General features: G+C 41.7%; 1 protein-coding gene across 1 annotated transcript in view; it reads right to left on the reverse strand.

Annotated features, from left to right (window-relative positions):
* Nucleotides 1–315: 315 nt before the first annotated feature.
* FSTL1 (follistatin like 1) overlaps nt 316–16,747 on the reverse strand; it is a 136,332-nt gene continuing 119,900 nt past the window's right edge. The window contains exons 10-11 of the mRNA XM_033941823.1: nt 10,882–10,958; nt 316–2,663 (exon numbers count right to left, since the gene is read on the reverse strand). Coding sequence (XP_033797714.1) covers nt 2,619–2,663; nt 10,882–10,958 — 122 coding nt within the window. The 3' untranslated portion in view covers nt 316–2,618. The remainder of the gene's footprint in view (nt 2,664–10,881; nt 10,959–16,747) is intronic.

A 16,747-nucleotide genomic window follows, 5' to 3' on the forward strand; every position in this document is an offset into this window, starting at 1 on the left:
TAGAAGTTTTTCTATTTAATTCACTTTACAAAAAACAACATTCCCACAAAAATCATAACTTGGGGAGTATGTGATGCAGTGGTTAGAGCTATAGCCTCAGTACCCTGAGGTTGTGGGTCCAAATCCCATGCTGCTCCTTGTGACCCTGGGCAAGTCACTCAATCACCCCATTGCCCCAGGTACATTAGATAGATTGTGAGCCCACGGGACAGACAGGGAAAAATGCTTGACTACCTGAATAAATTCATGTAAACCATTCTGAACTCCCTTGGGAGAACGGTATAGAAAATTGAATGAATAAATAAACAATGTGGGTAACTTTGGTTTTTATTATTATAACATCATGAAATTTCAGGCTTTTCTGATCAAAGCTCCAACACTATCATTGTCAAGGCACACAAAGAGGATAAGGATAAAATTCCATGTAGATTCCTCAAGGTGAACAGCTGTTCTTTTTCACACATCTGCACTTCAAACCCAACATGAAGATGGCAATATGCAAATATTATATGAGGGTTCTTCCACTGCACAAAGTATTTCCAGAATAATACAATACTTCTATTGTATTCATTCACACAGACAACCTCAGGCGCAAACATATGCCTAAACCCCTTATCTTGAACTTCTACAGTTCTGTCCCAGTCAAATTCCTACAGATGGTTTCCTATCAGCGATGCTCAGTTCCAGGTCAAACCATATTGCTAGGAAAATACTTTTTTTTTTTTTTAAAGTGAAACGAAGGCACATCTTTTTTGTCACTATACTGCAACCAACTAAGTTGTGATGACAGGTACCAAATATTGTGATGGATGGTACCAAATATACACCAAGTCATTCATCTGCCTTCAATGCCTTTCCTACAATATTTATCTACTCTTACAATTCATAATATAATACAATGAGGGTGTCTGGGAGTGCCAGCATCTGTATTTATCCTTCACAATGTGCTGTGCTACATCTGTGAACCCACAGCATCCCAAATAAACAAGTCACAGTGCCTTCTACTTTTCAGCAGAGAACATAAAATTGGAAGTAATTCTGTACAGGTCGCCTAAAGTGTGTGCGCTAAGTGCAAATTCTATAACGGCAATTAATTGCTGTTATAGAATACTAGCTTAAGGGCCCCTTTTACGAAGCTGCGGTTGCAATTTCTGTGTGGTAAATGTGATGCAGCCCATTCAATTCCTATGGGCTGTGTCTCATTTGCCGCACCAGGACTCGCTACTGCGGCTTTGTAAAAGGGGCCCTACGTCTGCAGTTATGCTACTGATAGAATTCTAAAAGGCTAGTGCATAACTGGTTGGCATGCCGCTGGTTGGCATTCCCCTGTCTCAGTTATTGAAATTAGGCACTAACATTATAGAATATGCCTATGTAATTAAGCGCAAAACTACAAATTAACTCCAATACCAATTAACTAAAATAATTGCCAATTATTGGTTGTTAATGCCAATTTGCAGCCAATTAGGCAATTGTTATGTACGTAACTGGTAGTTTTCTATAACCTACATGGTCAATTTTGCAAAACTGTGCACATATGATCACAGAATGAGGGGGAAAATGCTTATGGTTTTTGCTGCTTTTTTTTTTTTTTTTACATATTAGATATGGATTGATTCAGACATGCCATGTTGGATTAAAACTGCTTAAATAACAATTAAAAAGCCTACTGCTACCTACAAGTACAAAAGCATAAATCTGTTAAAATATCAGTCATTAAAAAAAAAGGATCTTGTGTCCTATCGGACCTTAGCACCTTTGTAAAATGTCAAAGGAGATCTTAGTTAAGCGTGGCAGGAAAGACAGTGTGTCCCAGCCCATAATCGTTTATATGAGTTGCTAGGAGACAGCAAAGTGGAATAAGTCTGATGAAGGTCAATAGTCCATCCTCAAAGCTAAACATTATCTCCTATACACTGTTAAAGGAGACCAGTTCATCTGGTGCATCCCTATTTGATGGAGGAGCAAGGGAAAACCACTCCTCTCTTCCAGGACTCTGAGTGATGGGGGAGGAGGAGAAGCTGATCAGTTAATATCTTCTTTTCCTCAACAGAACTTATGCTATTCTGTGACCCCAATTTCTAGTATTTTCTGATGCCTGCTACTCCTGCAAACTACCAATATAAAGTGCTTCACCTCTTCCAACAGAAAAGATTAATTTTCATTGTTTATTACCCATCCTTGACAATGTCATTTGTCCCTGAACGGGCACTGTTAGTGCTCTTTAAGATAGACTGATTTAAGGTGGTTTCTAACACTGGTGAGAGGAATCCACATGCCACGCAAAACACAAATTGGTCCTTGATAACAGCCAGCACACTGTCTTACACAGGATCCAGAAACTCCATCCTAGAACATTCCGTTAGCGGTCCCTTTCCTTCTTTCAAACATAACACTGAATGCAGCATTCTTTAAACATTGTATAAACGTTTTCGCTAAAGCCTGTTTCTACATACCCTCTTTTCTATTACAAAAAAAAAAAAAAAAAAAGAACAAAACTCATTGCTATACATTGTAAATATTTGTGATTTGGTGACAGCAATCCCTAGTCATCTCAGCATTGATGGGAAGAGGAAGAGAAATGTGTGCATTACTCCTCTTCCAAGAGTCCTGCTGGCCTAGATCTCTTTAGTATTTAGTCTCTTGGTCTTCTCAGCTGTCTCCTGCAGATATAAGTCAACAACAAAACATACTTGTATTAGTGAAATACTAGGGTTATGCAACTCTAATAAATTAAAGTGCAAAAGATTTGAGTTCAGTTCCTTATCTATTATGGGAGAAGACCCAAGACCGGATCAAAGATTAACTCTCCACAGCACAGGTTTAGTTTTGACTGCAAATTTTTACTGCACATTAGTAAATAGGTCCACCAATTTTAAAAATACTTTCTACCGCTTTGATCCTTTTGGGCTGTACAGGCATCATATAAAGATTTTAATAAACATATGCATTGTTATTTTCTGATCTTGACCAAACTAAGGAAGATCTCTTTATGGTGATGCTCTAGTTGCTAAATTAATTAATTTATTTAAGTTTAAACAATAATATCAAGAACACCTTCTTGTACAGATTATTGAAAAAGATATAACGAATAAAGTATAAACTACAAAAGAAAGAAAGTTTTGTTACTTAATCAATATTATAGTCCGAAATTTTGGATCCAAGAATCTAATGAGTGAAAACAAAATAAGGCAATCATGGATTTTCACCCAATAGCAAATTAAGCTAATTATCTGACTAGGTTACAGGAACATTAGTAACACATTAGCTTATTGTTGTTATCTCCCCTTCAAGCCTTTTCATAGAGAGAAACCCAGTTAACTGTGACGGTTCAAAGAATATATATGTATGAGATCTATATTTAACAATGCATTTACCTGGGTACTGTAGCATAAATGCACCACCCATCGCTGTTACCCCTGATTTAAGAAGCAAAAACTGTCGTCAACATTTCTGGGTTTCCTTTGTCTCATCTGGGAACATCTGAACTTTTTGTCCTAGGAATTCCTTATGCCAATTTTTAAAGTACAATTTTAGAATTCAATTCTCGTCAGGTGACAATGCCATTGTGACTAATAAAGTAGTTGGTTTAACTAAATCTTTAAGAGATGTTTCCAAAATTGTTGTTATATCCATCTGTGGATCCAGATCTTGTGCTAAGGAATGTTGCTTTTTTTTTTTTTATTTTGTTGGAAAGCAAAGGGGAAAATATATCCTCTGAGACATTCAAAATTTCAACAAAATATTTTTTAACATCTCTTTAGCAGACATCGATGGAGCTTTGGGGAAATTTAATATCCTAAGATTATTAGAACAAGAATTGTTTTCTAGATTTTCCATTTTCCTTCTTAAATTGGTATTGTCTTTAATCAAAACCCCCTGCAGCTGTTTTGCATCTAAGAGCTCTTTTTCTATATTTTCTACCTTTTGTTTTTGTAACCAAGGTTTCTCGCTTGAATTTTTTAAATTCTTCATTATGTTCAGAAAATTTGTTTTCCAAGTTCATAATTTGTGGGGACAATGTTTGTCTCAGACTAGCCACCAAAGGGATTCAAGGGTTACATTGGTGGGTTTTGTTAATAGCAAAAGTACCTGTAGGCATTGAGTCGAAATCCAATGTCCCTGGGCTTCTCTCCATTCTATCTTGTTTCTCTTCTTGCTCCAATGATGTTTCAGCTTCAGAATCGATCTCTTCAGGAATCTGGCTCAGTGCAGCCTCCCGGGGGATAGAGTCTGCCTCTTCGGACAGAGTGTCTTTCCTCGGTAAGCTGGCTCCCTGCGGCTGTGGAGGTGGGCCCTAGCATTCAGGGCTCAGTGTCGATTCCATCCCAAGGAGATTCGCCGCGGCTTCACTCAGTGCCGACATCTCCTATGGGCAATTCCCCGATATTATCGACTCCTGCTGCCAGTGCCTCAAGAGATCTTCAACTGTCACTGAAAGAGGGGGGGTCCCCGGGCGCCGTGAGGCTGAAGCAGCACTCTTCCCCCTGCGCTTCGGCATTCTCAGTAGGAAATCAGGAATAACAGAGGCAACTATTCTTAACTATTCGCCCCCAGTCAGACAATCGCAGCCATCTTGGATCCAGCTCGATCTTCTACCCTTTGTGCTGATTTGCAGAAAGAAGCTAAACCCATGGTTCTCTTCTCCCTCTAAATGCTATTTCTGATTCTTCCCTATATTTCTATTTTATAAGGATGAATTGAAGAGTGTCTTGATATTGCCCTATTGTGACTTTTGCTTAATCCTAACCTGTTCAGGGTATAAGACTACACATAAAAAATACAGCAGTCGGAGTTATAAATAAGGGCTGCTGTTAAGATGCGTTATTTTACTATTATCCTGGGTAATTAGTAGCCAGGGCTCGTTGCATAAAATGGGACCTGTGCTAAAGTAGAATATGTTCTAGTAAAATAATAGAAATTCAAAAAGTGATGACAGATAAAGGCCAAATGGCCCTCCAGCCTGCCCATCCATATCATCTGCTATTTCCTTTTCCCCCTAAGAGATCCCATATGGCAGACTAGATGGACCATTCGGGTCTTTATCTGCCGTCATCTACTATGTTACTGTGTTACTATGTCCCATGCTTTCTTGAATTTGGATACAGTCCTCGCCTCTACCACCTTCTCCGGGAATTTGTTCTAACCATCCACCACCCTTTCTGTAAAGAAGTATTTCCTTAGATTACTTCAGAGCCTATCCCCCTTCAACGTCATCTTATGCCCTCTCATTCCAGAGCTTCCTTTCAGTTGCAAGAGACTCCTGTGCATTTATGCCACAGACATATTTAAATGTCTCGGGTAGATACAGATACTTTACTTGATATACCACAATTATTAACAGAAATGTTAAACCAAAGCGGCTTACAATAAAAAAAGGTTAAAAACTTACTAAAGGAAAAATCAATAAAGACAAGCAGGGTAAATCAACCATGATAAAAACAGACACAAATAAGCTAAAAGGAGGGGAAGAAAACATTTACAATATATTTAGGGAAAAACAATAAGGAAAACAATAAAAGGTAAAGGGGAAGAAGAGATAAAACCATAATTAACTAAAGAAAAAAAAAAAGAAAGAAAGATTATAAAAGAAAGAAAGATTATAAAAGAGTTGTGTCAAATGCCTTTTTAAAATAATAAACCTTTAATTGAAACTTAAAATTTTTTAAAGATTTTTCAGCCCTTAAGTATATTGGAAGAGAATTCCAGAGTAGACGCCATTAACAAGAAACAGGAGTCCCTATGAATGTCCAAGAACAACTGCCTAAAAATGGCACAGTCAACAGGTTTTAGATGAGAAGAATGAAGATTTCTTTAGGGTATGCATATTGAGGTCTATAAGTCTGTCTCTATATACTTTATGATATAGACCACTGACCATTTTAGAAGCCGCCTTCTGGACTGACTCTATCCTGGTTATATCTTTTTGAAGGTGCAGTCTCCAGAACTGCACACAGTACTCTAACCCCCTCCTTTACAAAACTGCGCTAGCGTTTTTAGCGCTGGACGTGGTGGTAAGAATTCTGACGCTCATAGAATTTCTATGAGCGTCAGGTCTTACCACCGCAGCCAGAGCTAAAAACCCTAGGGCAGCTTTATAAAGGAAGACTTAAATGTAGTCTCACCAGAGATTTATACAGAGGCATTATCACCTCCTTTTTCCTGTTGGCCATTCCTCTCTTTATGCACCCAAGCCATTGCCCTTTCTACCAGTCTGGCCACCTTAATCTGTCTTAACGGTAGCCCACGTTGATAACTTTCCCTCAAGATATCCAAATTAGACTACTGCAATTCCCTTTATAAAGGCACATCCCAAAAAGAAATAAGGAAGCTACAAATAGTTCAAAACACTGCAATAAAAATCATTACTAATTCAAAAAAGTACAACCACATTACACCTCTACTAATAAAATCACACTGACTACCAATCCAACATAGAATTTCCTATAAACTAGCTCTCCTAACATTCAAAATTAGATAGTCAAAATTACTGGCTTTTTTGGACAGGCTCTTTATTCCTCACACTACATCTAGAACACTTAGATCTATAAACCAACACCTTTTTACAATTCCCTCTTTGAAGCTAATTAATACAAGGTGAAATGAAATATTTTCAGTTACAGCCCCTCAGCAATGGAATTATTTACCTATTCATCTTTGAGAAGAAACAGTATTAGAAAGATTCAAAAGTTCACTAAAAGGTTTCCTTTTTGCTGATGCTTTCGGGAATTAGTTTAGCCCAAATCAACAGATATATTCTGCTCCTTTATAATTACAATGCTGTGACCCTCGAGAATAAGCATTTCTAGCAACCCCGTCCCTTAATGTTTTTCCCTTGTCCTTTTTCTTATGAAATTGTAGTTCCACCCTTTAGCCCCTCCTTCTAGTTTATGATGTCCATTGTTCATCTATTGTACGTCTCTATCTGATTATTTTATTAATGTAACATAGTAGATGACGGCAGAAAAAGACCCGAATGGTCCATCCAGTATGCCCTTCCTGATTCAATTTAAATTTTCTAAATTTTTTCTTCTTAGCTATTTCTGGGCAAGAATCCAAACCTCTACCTGGTACTGTGCTTGGATTCCAACTGCTGAAATCTCTGTCAAAATTCACTCCAGCCCATCTACACCCTCCCAGCCATTGAAGCCCTCCCCAGTCCATCCTCTCCCAAACGGCCATATACAGACACAGACCATGCAAGTCTGCCCGGTACTGCTCTTAGTTCAATATTTACTATTATTTTCTGATTCTAGATCCTCAGTGTTCATTCCACACTTCTTTGAACTCCGTCACCATTTTCCTCTCCACCACCTCTCTCGGGAGCGCATTCCAGGCATCCACCACCCTCTCTGTAAAGTAGAATTTCCTAATATTGCTCTTGACTCTACTACCCCTCAACCTCAAATTATGTCCTCTGGTTTTACCATTTTCCTTTCTCTGGAAAATATTTTGTTCTACGTTAATACCCTTCAAGTATTTGAATGTCTGAATCATATCTCCGCTGTCCCTCCTTTCCTCTAGGGTATACATATTCAGGGCTTCCAGTCTCTCCTCATACGTCTTCTGGTGCAAGCCTGCTATCATTTCCGTCACCCTTCTCTGGACCGCTTCAAGTCTTCTTATGTCCTTCGCCAGATACGGTCTCCAAAACTGAACACAATACTCCAACACCTGTACAGGGGCATCAACACCTTCTTCCTTCTACTGGCTACGCCTCTCTTTATACAGCCCAGCATCCTTCGGCAGCAGCCACCGCCTTGTCACACTGTTTTTTCGCCTTTAGATCTTCGGACACTATCACCCCAAAGTCCCTCTCCCCGTCTGTGCATATCAGCTTCTCACCTCCCAGCATATACGGTTCCTTCCGATTATTAATCCCCAAATGCATTACTCTGCATTTCTTTGCATTGAATTTTAGTTGCCAGACAATAGACCATTCCTCTAACTTTTGCAGATCCTTTTTCATATATGAATTTATTATAAATGTGTTTTATCAAATTTTAAATAAAACGTGGAAACTTATTTCCCCTCTAACCCATTCTCTTTTTAACTCAGGACTAATTTTATGCAATGAGACCTAGTTACCAATAACTGGGTTAACAGTAAAATAATATGTCTTGGGGGGAAGTTATCAATATAGGCTACCATTAAGATGGGTTACTTTACCACAACTTGTGCTATTTTAGCTCAGGGTCCCATTTTAGGGGAAGGTTATCTATAAGGGCTACCATTAAGATGGGTTATTTAACAAGTCCCTGTTCATCGATGTCCTTTGTGCTTTATTTGCTGTATTATTTTACTACAGGTCATGCTATTTTAACACCGAGTTGCATAAAAATAAGACCCTATGCTAAAATAACTGAAACATGGCTGTTTGGTCATTTTTAATGAAGATTTTCTACCATGCATGGCTCCTATGGTAATTTCGCCACCATTTGGCTATCCAAGTTCTTTTGTTTTCCCTAGCGTGGTCCTGTGGAGTTTTGGTTCTTCTGGTTTTGTTTGTGTAACTAATGCGCATACCAGTTACACCAATCCTGTTACCTACCTTTTAAGAGAATAGTAATTCTCAAAAGATATTTATCCAGGTAAACTGGTTTCATGAAAATTTCTCTCCTCACTAAATGCAGCTATACTTGCTCTGCCAGTGTATCGCAAACTGTGTGCCATGGCACACCAATGTGCCTCCTGAGATTTCTGGTGTGTCACGACACACTTGCGATGAGGAGAGTCATCCACGCCGGCTGACTGCCTACAGGAGGTACCTCTTGTGGCGAGAGGCACATCCTGTAGGAAGTAGCTGGCGTAGAAGACTCTTCTTCTGGCCAGCGTCTCTCCTCCTCTCCCCGCATCTCCCAGATCCCTTCACTGGCAGGTCACGGCCAGATGGGCTTCCGCGCAGGCGCGTGACATCATCGCGTCGACATCCGTGCACTTCTGGGTGACTTCCAGCTGGGGCACTGGATTTAGTGTGCCACTGGAAGGATAGTTTGCGAGACACTGAGGTATACTGTACTTTCAGAAACATTTAGGGCATGTGCTTCCTGGGCTTAGCTTGGACATGATCAGATAACAATGCATAGGTTATATTTTCAGAATTAGTGGAGCTATTTACTAATGTGCAATATGATTTTGCAGTCACCACATGCTAATCACCAGAAAACACATAGTAACAGCAAAGCTTCCATGTTAACTTTTGGGGTTATGCCCAGCATATTCCCCTCCATTTAACTCAGAGACAGTAAACTTTGGGTCTTATTCTGAATAGGATGCCCAGTCTCAGCAGCCGCTTAAGCGGCTTTTGAGAATCACACACAGCATCCTATACAGAATCACATCTGTCCTAATGGACAGACACCTAACTCCGCCTAACCACCCTGATTCTCTAACCAGCATCCATGTCACAGGCGCTGAATAGAGAATCGCGTTGCCGCTGAACTGATCACGGCCAGGGAATCTCCCTGCCGCCCTCAGCTGAGCAGCAGCAGCAGGGAACCCCCAACTCCACAAGTTGTCCTCCACACACCCTCTTGTCGGAACCCCCTCCCTCCCGAATGTCTGCGGCAGGAATAGTGCCCAATTTCTCCTGCTACTACCTCCCCAAAGCATCAACCCCCCTGAAGCATCCCTCGGCAGGAGGAGTGCAAAATTCCTCCTGCTGCCACCCCTCCCCCCAAAGCATCGCCCCTCCGACTCGAGGGGTCATGTGTTCAGGGGTTGTGCCAGCAGAGGGAGTGGGCATCCCTCCTGCTAGAGATGTTGGGGAGGGGTGCCGGCAGGAGGGAGTGGGCATCCCTCCTGCCGGGGATTGTTTCGGTGGTGGCAGCAGGAGGGATTGGGCATCCCTCCTGTCAAGGGGTTATTTCGGGAGTTCCGGCAGGGGGGAGTGGGCATTCCTCTTGCCGCAGCCAGTGTGGGGGGAGAGAGTGGGCATCCCTTCTGCCAGCTGACTTGCGGTGAGGTTCGGGGGTTCCCTGCCACAGCCGCTTAGCTGATCACGGCAGGGAGATTTCGTTGCTGTAATCAGTTTAACGGCTGAGTCTATTTGAAATGTAGGCCAGTATTTTGCTGGTCTACATTTCAGGTACCTATCACAGCCTTAGGGAGACACCTAGGGCTGCTTAAGCTCGCCTAAGACTACTTCCGGGTGAAACCACGCCTATGCCTAGCCTTGGGCGAGCTTAGACAGCCCTACACGTCTCCCTAGGCTCGTGAAGATACCTACCATGTAGGCAGCCTGCCTTGGGATTTTTTTTTAACATGCGTCCCGATTGGCTGGTTAAACAGAGGTAGGACGCCTACAACTGCCTACAATCAGGATGCCATTTATAGAATTTGCCCCTTTTTGCACATTAGTTCATGGCATCTCTTGAGGTAAAGTTAATTGCTTCAGATTATCTGCCAGCTTAACAGTTATCGAGAGGTGATAATCACCAAGTTACTGTAAGGTGCAATGCCTGCCCATTCCTCCTTCCATTCTGCATCTGGCAGCTACTGTGCTATATAAGACTGTACTATTTCTCCTGTTAACTGTTTAGCACACTTTAGTAAACAGAGCCCTACATGAATTATTTTCCAGTGGAATTTCCTGCTCAAAAGAATCCTTGGTGCCTTTTACCTGTGGCAGTTCTCAAATGGGATGCACGCCTTTAAATTAGTACCCTATGACTTTTTATTCCAGTGGCAATATTTTGAACAACAAAAAAGAGAATGGCAACTGGTGGGGATGAGGGCAAGTAGCTAGCTACTCTAACAGAGATAATCAGTTTCTGATGTTTTTGGAGATGACTTCTCCTTGACTGTCATAAGAATGAGGGCTAATGTGGGGTGTTGGGAAAAAGCAGAGAAAAAAAAGAGTTAATGAAACCCATTTAAAACCTGATGTTTCTGCAGTTCCTGTACGTATCTGCTAAGCTCCTCCTCAGTCATATCATCCGCAGACTCTCTCTTCTTCCCTGAAAAGAAGAGCCAACATTTAGATAAAGCATTTCTAGACAGCTGCAGCAATGGCAGGGGTTCATCCAAGATCATCCCAATTTACATTTCTTTTGTGCCTGCTGCTTTCTCGCAGTGTTACCTTACCTTATTATACACTGTCCTTGCCCCAGTCCTGCAACAGCTGTGATGCAAAAGAAACAGATCCCAGACGGACTTCTCTAAACCAAAATCTCGTTATTAAAATAATCACCCAGCATGGTCCACGTTTCATCCATCCTTGGACTGCTTCAGGGGTATAGTACTAAAAGCGAGAAGGCTAAAGGATATGCAATCCCAACTGATATTTACAAAAATGCTCACGGCAGCATGGACACAGACTGTTCGCATTGCCAACGGCATTGAATGTCACTGTGCATTTTTGAAAACCAAACCAAAAAAGGGGGCTATAAACAGTGAAAGCCTTTTCAACCGAGAAGGTGCTCAGAACCAAAAGATGGTAAGAAAATCACCTAACCGGGGACAAACCCCTATAAGTGTTTTCAAAAGTCTATCATTGCACCAACCTTAATCGGTAGAAAGGTATTAAATTATATTTAAATGATTCTTTGATTTGAAAGTGTCCATTACTTTAGGATATTTGGTTGCACAAAGAATGTCTTAATGTAGTGAATACAAATTGGTCAATCAAATAAACTGGTACTAAACTTTATTTTAAAAACTTTATTTAAAAAATACAACCAAACTTAAATAGCACCCTGGCCTCTACAGGGAGCCAGTGCAATGTTTGGTAATATGGCGCCATATAATCTGATTTTTTTTGCTAATTAAAAATTAAGCGCATTGCTCTATTTTGAATTATGCGCAATTTATGAAAATGTTTCTGCTGACCCGCCAGATGTACAATATTGCAGTAAACCAATATACTAAGTACTAAAGATTGTACCTATAGTTGAAAAGGAAGACTGTCAAAATATGATCTTATGGATCTAAGGTTAAGGAAAAACCCTTTCAAACAACTACATCCACATGGATTGCCATAGACAGGTTCCTATCAAGCTGCACACCCAGACTGACTTCTCCTAGGTTGGTCAGTGAAGCTAGAAAGAACTTTGTCTTTTATTTATTCAACTTTAACCTAAAATCAGTCATCCATTTTTCAACACTTGACACCTGTTCAAATTCACAAGAAGACAGAGAGGAAACTGGAAGCACGATAGTTATATCATTGGCATAGCTATAATTTTAATATGATGGGGTATATGTCCCGTCACCAGAGACCAGGAACTTGAAGAGGAATGCCTCACTGAGAGAACACTACCAGAAGATGGCATGGGTCTAAGGAAGAAGGAAATAGAGCACAACTCATTTGCATACTGGGAAATTGCCTGCAGAGAAAGACTTACAGCTTTACCCTGATATTAAGAGGACCCTCTTCTCATGACCTACAGACTGAAAGAACCCAGAACTCTTGGCAACTCTCTAGGTGACCCTTGGGGATATGCATGCTGGCTACTGCCTAACCCCCAGGTCCTAACCTACCTTGTGTGGCTAGAGCATGGCCAAGGGCCTAACCTACCAGTAGTGACCAAGTGATCAGAAGTGACTGGAGGAGCCAAATGAACAGAAGTGACAAAAGAAGCCAAGTGACTGAAAGTGACCAGAAGTGATCAGAGGAGCCAAGTGACTGGAAGGGACCGAAAGAACCCAAAGACCGGAAGTGGCTGGAAGAACCGGTGAACTTGAAGGACTCCTGTGACTGGTAGCGGTTGTGAAGATCCCGAAGAATATAATAAAGTTCTGAGACTCCACTAAGCGGGTGAACAGTGACAACCCTGTTCAGTCAATCTTATACCTAAAGAGGACAGGTAGATGTTAAAAAGCAGTGGAGAGGAAAACCCTGGGAAACTCCACAGGGATTACTCCACATACAGGACAATACCTCTCCAGATTTCACCTGGTAACTTTGTGAATGCAGAAAACCTCTGAACCAGTGAAAAACATTTTCAGAAAGTTCAAAGGAGTCTAAAAAAAAAAAAAAGGAGTATTTCATGATCAACAAGATCAAATGTATTACTTAAGTCTAATTACAAGACCAAAGCACCTAGTCCTCTGCTAAATGAACCATGTATGCAATCCAAGAGAGATGCCAATACCATCTCTGTGCTGTATAAAGGTCTAAAACCTGATTGGCCATCATGTAAAAGGCATATTGCTCTAGATAATCTAACAGCTGGGAAAGTACCTATCCTTCTAACAGCTTTACAAAGAAACAGAATTAAAGCTATAGGCCTATAGCTGGATACCTGAGTAATAGGTTCTTTATAGTTTGTAATAATTGGGGTTACTATAATACAACCCTTATTTATAAGAAAGTTCCCTTATTTCAACATTATAGAAACCCACTTGAAAAACATCCTTTAGCCTTCCCACTTTTAGTACTATACTTCTGAAGCAGCCCAAGAGTGGGCAAAACATGGACCACATCAGGTGGTTGTTTTAATATTTTGGTTTAGAGAAGTGGTTCCCAACCCTGTTCTGGAGGACCACCAGGCCAATCGGGTTTTCAGGCTAGCCCTAATGAATATGCATGAGAGAGATTTGCATATAATAAAAGTGACAGGCATGCAAATCTGCTCCATGCATATTCATTAGGGCTAGCCTAAAAACCCGATTGGCCTGCAGGTCCTCCAGGACAGGGTTGGGAACCACTGGTTTAATAATAATAATAACTTTATTCTTGTATACCACATTACCATGGAAGTTCTATGTGGTTAACAGGAGAAGAGACTGTACAATTACAGCGAAGATACAATTTCGTTAATGTTACATTAACATTTTAGACTATGCATTTTTCAATCAAGTTAAATTTACATTTTAGCCGATACATTTACGGAGAAGTTAATTTTTGCAGGTAGGTATATATTCGGAGTAGTTATGTTTGCTATGAGTTACATACAGCAGGGTTATGTTTGCTATGAGTTACATACAGCAGAGTTACAAATAGAAGTGTTACATACGGCGGTAAAGAGTCTGGGGAGAGTCAGGGTCAGAGGAGGAGGAGGGAGGAGAGGAGAGCGGAGGAGAGGAGAGCAGTCCATCTGGGATTTGTATCTTTTCCATCACTGTTTCTGCAGATCGGAAGAGCCTCTCTGTGCTTTGCTTGCACCAGTCCTGTACAGTGCTATAGAAAGAGTAGAAGTGGTAGAAAGGGTCCCAGGGCAGGAGGGATCCACCTCTGAAAATACAGGAGCAGCTAATCATGAATTCCCTCCTTCTCTGAACCACTGTTCCAATCGGGTTTTCAGGATTTCCCCAATGAATATGCTTTGAAAGCAGTGCATGCAAATAGATCTCATGCATATTCATTGGGGAAATCCTGAAAACCCAATTGGATTCCGGCCCTCGAGGACTGGAATTGCCCTTTGCTCTAAGCTGAGCATGTGTCCTCCAACTGCATGGGGAGTGGGGGGTGGTAGTGCCCCTTCCCCGCTCTCTTCTCCATTCCCCTGCTCATTCCCTTCCCCCGCACCTCCTTAATTTTCCCAGTGCGAGCAGCATCACAGACCTGCTGCCCGTGCCGTGTTAGCTCTCCCTCTGACATCACTTCCTAGGCACGGGACCTGAAAGTGACATCAGAGGGCTGATGCGGGCAGCACGTTGGTGATACTTCTTGTGTCAGGAAAATTAAAGAGGTATAAGGGAAGAGAAGGGGTGCACACGTGCGGCAGGGGGTTGGGAAGGAGCAGGGGGATGCAGAAGAGGACGGGTACTGGTGCCCCCGCCAAGATAGCGCCCGGGGCGGTCTGCCCCACCCGTCCCCCCCTTACTACGCCACTGGATGGGGGCAGTGCTTCAATATTGTGGTTTTCAATCACTAGGGGCATGCAGGTTCTCTGAAGTCCTACAGAAGTTGCCTGTTCTGCTCACTATTGAAAAAGCACTCCATGCTGGCAGGAATGTATGTGTGTGTGTGTGGGGGGGGTCTCCTGTTCAGCTTAGAGGGTACAGTGCTCTAAACTCTCATGACCCTTAGTTTCGCTTTGGACACTTGTTCATTTGCTGCTCCTCCAGACATTTCACCCATAGTGTCTGTGTGTACTGTGTCAACCCTTCAAGACTCTTGATAAAGGCACAGATGCCAAAACACTGCCAGTGTCGAGTCTATGAGCTTTTGTAGCATGTTTATCAATAAAGTGACTTCAGAGCAGTATACCCGTGGCTGATTACTTGACATCTTATCCTGACGACACCATTGTTGTATCTGAACTCTTCTGTACCACAAATACTACTTGGGTGGAATTTTATATCACTGCTTAGGACTACGAGTTTCATTAATTGAATGTGTTTTCCATTCAGAACACAGGATTAGAGTGTATAGCTACAGAGCACATTGACATCTCTTTGGCCTGAGCATAGAGTAGAACCTTTACATCAGGGGTGCCCAAATGGTCACTCGTGATCGACCAGTAGATCGCACAGGCAATGCGAGTCACTCGTGTTGCCTTTGCAATCTTGTTCTTCCTGCCTCCCCGAGCCAGGCCAGGTGCGTACAAGAACCGGACCAACAAGACTTCACCTCAGACGTCAATTCAGACATTGGAGACATTGGACATTGGAGACATTGGGTGCAGGGGGAGTGAGAAAGAAAGAAAGGCAGGCAGCGGGAGAGAGAAAGAAAAACAGGCAGGCAGAGGGAGAAAGAAAGACAGGCAGGCAGGGGGAGAGAGAAATAAAAACAGACAGGCAGAGGGAGAGAGAAAGAAAGGCAAGCAGAGGGAGAGAGAAAGAAAGACAGGCAGGCAGGGAGAGAGAGAAAGAAAAACAGGCAGGCAGAGGGAGAGAGAAAGAAAGACAGGCAGGCAGGGGGAGAGAGAAAGACAGAAATAAAGAGGGGGGCAGGGAGGAGAGAGAAAGAAAGAGAAACAGAATGAAAAGGGGAGGGGGCAGAAAGAAAGAAAGGCAGAAATAAAGAAATATTGGATTTACAGAAGAAGGAAGTGCAACCAGAGACTCATGAAATCACCAGACAAAAAGGTAGGAAAAATGATTTTCTTTTCAATTTAGTGATCAAAATGTGTCCGTTTTGAGAATTTATATCTGCTGTCTATATTTTGCACTATGGCCCCCTTTTACTAAACCATGATAGTGGTTTTTAGCATTGGGAGCTGTGAGGGGCATTCAGCGCAGCTCCCTGGGCTAAAAACCGCTATTGCGGTTTAGTAAAAGGGGGGTATATTTGTCTAGTTTTGTATAGTTGTTACTGAGGTGACACTGCATATTTTAGTGTTATCTGCCTTGAGTTCTGAAAAAAAAAAAACCTCCCGAATACAAATGATAATTAACATTTTCTCTGTGCACAGTGTGCTTTGTGTTTTTAAAAATTTTATTGCTGGTAGATCATTTTGACTTGGTCATTTTAAAAGTAGCCCGCAAGCCAAAAAAAGTGTGGGCAGCCCTGCTGTACATCATGATGCCAAAGTTCAACAGCATTTATGCACTAGGTGGCACCACTGGCAGCATAAATGCTTTTTGTAAAAAAAAAAAAAAAACCAGAACCAGTAATTGTAGCTCTTCTATGACTGTTTGAGTCAAAGAACGGCCAAATTCATCCATTCAGTGGAGGGATGTCCTAGTGGTTAGAGCTGCTGCTGCTGCACCCTAAGGTCATGGATTTGATCTTAGCACCACTCATTGTGACCCTGGGCAAATTACTTAACCCTCCATTGCCCCAGGTACCATAGTTAAATTGTGAGTTGCTGGAACAGATAGGGAAAATGCTTAGAATACCGGATTACTAGTCAATATA

The sequence above is a fragment of the Geotrypetes seraphini genome, chromosome 4, assembly GCF_902459505.1.
Source record: "Geotrypetes seraphini chromosome 4, aGeoSer1.1, whole genome shotgun sequence".
In the NCBI taxonomy this organism is placed as follows: Eukaryota; Metazoa; Chordata; class Amphibia; order Gymnophiona; family Dermophiidae; genus Geotrypetes; species Geotrypetes seraphini.